General features: G+C 44.1%; 1 protein-coding gene across 1 annotated transcript; it reads right to left on the bottom strand.

Annotated features, from left to right (window-relative positions):
• Positions 1 to 2,320: 2,320 nt before the first annotated feature.
• LOC126539798 (uncharacterized) lies at positions 2,321 to 3,190 on the bottom strand. The gene has a single exon (XM_050186629.1). It carries the CDS (start codon positions 3,188 to 3,190, stop codon positions 2,321 to 2,323), a length of 870 nt encoding a protein of 289 aa, XP_050042586.1.
• Positions 3,191 to 3,465: the final 275 nt, after the last annotated feature.

Genomic DNA, 3,465 nt, shown 5'->3' with positions numbered 1-3,465 from the left:
TAACTCATATGGTGGTCGTCAAGGCAGTGGTCATCACTGGCAATGTTGGAAAGATTTTCATAAAATATAAACTGAATATCTGGAGTATTTATCATAAGGGAAGTAGAAGCTCGCACAGCTTCTAAACAGCACTTTGCAGTGCTAAATGTATGCTAGCTATTGATAGTAATATATACTATGACTATTACAACTGTTAAACAAGACAGAAGCTCACAGGAATATGAAGGCTTGAAGTGATAAATAGTGTTTGGAGGAGGAATGTAGCTGTAGTGAACGTTTCGACAAAAATTTCTCTTCGTTAGTGCCGCAATCAAGTTCTCCAGAGCAACCTTTATGCACGCTTAGCTCACTCTCCTACACCCTCAATGTAGGATGAAGAGGAGAATAAGATGGTGCGTAGAGAGAAGAAAGTTGAAGTGTAAAAAAGAAATGGGGATACAGTGAAAGAGAAGGCAGGAGCACTGTTGTAGGTTATTCTTCCAAGGTTACTCTTCCAAGATAAAAAAGAAAAATATTTAATGTGTAAGGATGCATTGCCTATTGTTATTATGCCTACTCAAGTGAGAGATGCACAATAAGGGAGACTATATAGAAGTGATCTGATATGTAGAGTGGCCTAAAGCTTTCTGCATAGTCTTTACAATCATTATGACACTGTCCGCTGCAGCCAAATATGCACAAGTTTTAACTGAGTGCTCATGACCAGAGCAATTTATCCACAGACTCCACACAACACCACTGCGGATGCCCTCTATTTTGGTAATCTGAAAAGTAAAAGTTTATTCAAATGGGCAATAAGAAACTTCACATTGAACACAAAATCTAGTTCAAATTATAAGGCATGCCACAGTGCGAGACTTCATACTATTTTTGACCACCTTGGGTTCGGTGATGTGCACTTAAATTAAGCTACACGCTCTTTTTTTTTTTAATTTCACCACCCCCGAAATGCAGCCGCCTTTGGTGGGATTGAACCCGCGAGCTCGAGCTCAGCAGTGCAACACCATAACTACTGCGCTACTGAGTGTTTACACAAATTTATAAGTAGCAAAACACATTGGAGGCTTTCGCACGCGGAAACACTACACGCCATCCAATGCACTTCCTTACATCTATGTACAGACATACTTACCAGCGGCTCATATGACAAGCATGGAAGCACCTCTCGTGCTCTAACACACATACCATCCAGCAGCTGCCACATAGCCACATACCAGAGATGATCTCCTAGTCTGTACCTATTTTCACAGAACACTCACCAGCAGCTCATACAACAAGCATGGAGGCATCTCTCGTGCTCTAACACACATGCCATCCAGCTGTGACATATGGCTGCACACCACAACCTGCTTCAATCAGGCATGACAGCACAGCACTACTGCACCAATTCTCTCTTCCTAACTGCACTGGAGGCTTGTTACCAGTAATCGTGCCCTGCTGAAATGGTTATTCCTTCAGTTTATATGTTGCTGTTCCTAAGCTGTCATTTAAGGACTTCCTTTTCAGCTTCAGTGGGCGTTGAAAGCTAGATGATGGCTGCGACAATCTAGGGTTTCTTGTAGAGTGAAATCTTAACTGGTGCACAACTTTTTTGTCGCCTGGTTCATTTCAATGGTCTGGCATCTTTCTTTTTCAGTCACTTTCAGCAAGCATAAAAACTGGCTCAAACAATTTGCCTTCTCAGCCAGACCCTCAGCGACTTCACCATATGATATTGCCTGTCTGACTGAGTCCATTTTTGCTCTTAAGAGTGCTGAGCTTGACACTGCTTTGGCTGCTTCCAGCTTTGTTATACTCTGCACAATGCGCAATGCCTGGCTTGCCTCACAGGCTTCTTCGGGCGACCTCTCGTGGTCCTTGTCGCTTCTAGTTGGATTAGCGATGACCACACAGTGAATGTGCTTGCACACTGTAAAGTGTATAAGATGGTCATAGCAAGTGCACATGTAACTATGCACACACACTGCGCATTCCTTGCAGCTCAAAGGACTGCAGGCACCATCTCCCACTTTTGACAATTTATACGAGAACCCTTTAATAGACTGAGATGGCACAGTCCATGTGCCATCTTCGTTTAATTTGGCACAAGCTGCCATTTCACTGCCAGACCTGTGGTTCTTATGAATTGTGCTCAGCTTCTTACCCTTTGCCCCTTTCGACATCTGGATAGCCCTCTTCGTAAAAAAATTATATGTCAGGTCCATGAGGGCACAAATTAGTTTGTTAACACACTTATTTTGATTTCCCTCCAGCATAGTATGCTTTAACGTCGTGTGCGTGCTCTCAAGGTGCATGTTAGGGCTGACAGCTGCTCTAGTCTTCAGCAGTAGGCCCACTTTTGCGGCCTAACTGCATGGTGGTCTTTGAAGTACTTCAGGAAGTCCCTCAGTTTTTCTTCCTCACTAAAAAAGAATTGTTGAAGATAATCTTCAAATTCCTTTCCGTCAAGAAATGCTAAGAGTAGCCACACAGTATGGTAGACATCTGGCCTTAGCTGTTTCTCTACACACTCGAGTATCTTCTTACGCACATTCTTATCCACAGGCCAGACACACAGAAGTTTCTGTTTTGGAGCACCCATGACCATGCACCATGCTTTGTAGAAGTGCGAGGCATCATCAGACATAAATGTCTTAGCGGCCACTTTTTTGGCCATGGCCGACTCCAGACATTTGAAGAATGCTGTCAAAATTTGCTCGTTCATCCGGTTGCAGATGAAATAAGCTATAGGTACGCCTGATCCTACTTTATCTAGCACCAGAAGAGTGGTCAGCTCAAACTGGTACCCTGTAGTTCCATGTGTGGATTCAAGAGGTACAGTCCCTGCAGGGCCCAATTCTTCTAGTAGCTCCTTCTGAGGCTCTGTCATCAGAACAAGAGCAAAGTCTGCTGAAGAAAATGTACCACTTGGGTCCACTGCACCTTGTGCCTTGTACAGGTGGACAAGTGTTTCACCATTTTCTTTCATCACAAGCACCCACGTGTCTACACTGACAGCGTAATTAGTGTGACAACGTTCAGGAGCAGCAATGTTAAACTGCCGTTTGATGTTATGCAGGGTTGAGCGCTCTGCCAAGTGCACTGGCCCCAGCTTGGATGCCACAGATGTTCTTATTCGTTTTAGGATGGTTTTCATGGGCACACCCCGTTCTAGGTGCTCTGCTATGCTGGCCTTTTCCTTTCCACTCATTCTCAAGTGCTGAATTTCTAGTTTATGACCATAATGGTTTCTTTGATACCTGACTTTTATGGTGGTGCCTTCAGGTGTCGGACTCTGAGTGCTGTCCTTTGTGACAGTAATAAATGAAAGACATATCTTACCAGACCTACAGCTCCCCTGACTTTTCTCCCGGCGGTCACTATGACCTTTCTTTTTCCTTGCCTTGCCTGATTTATTACAATAATAGTGGATCCGTGTCTCTCCACTGGCCAGCCTTTAGGGGCCCATGGGCAAAATGAACCAGT

This window comes from Dermacentor andersoni, chromosome 2, assembly GCF_023375885.2.
Source record: "Dermacentor andersoni chromosome 2, qqDerAnde1_hic_scaffold, whole genome shotgun sequence".
NCBI classification, from domain to species: Eukaryota; Metazoa; Arthropoda; class Arachnida; order Ixodida; family Ixodidae; genus Dermacentor; species Dermacentor andersoni.
This window is presented reverse-complemented; position numbering and strand designations above follow the sequence as displayed.

Bases quoted from the DNA above. Each gene is read 5' to 3' on its own strand.
- LOC126539798 (XM_050186629.1), bottom strand. From the start codon at position 3,190: ATGAGTGGAAAGGAAAAGGCCAGCATAGCAGAGCACCTAGAACGGGGT.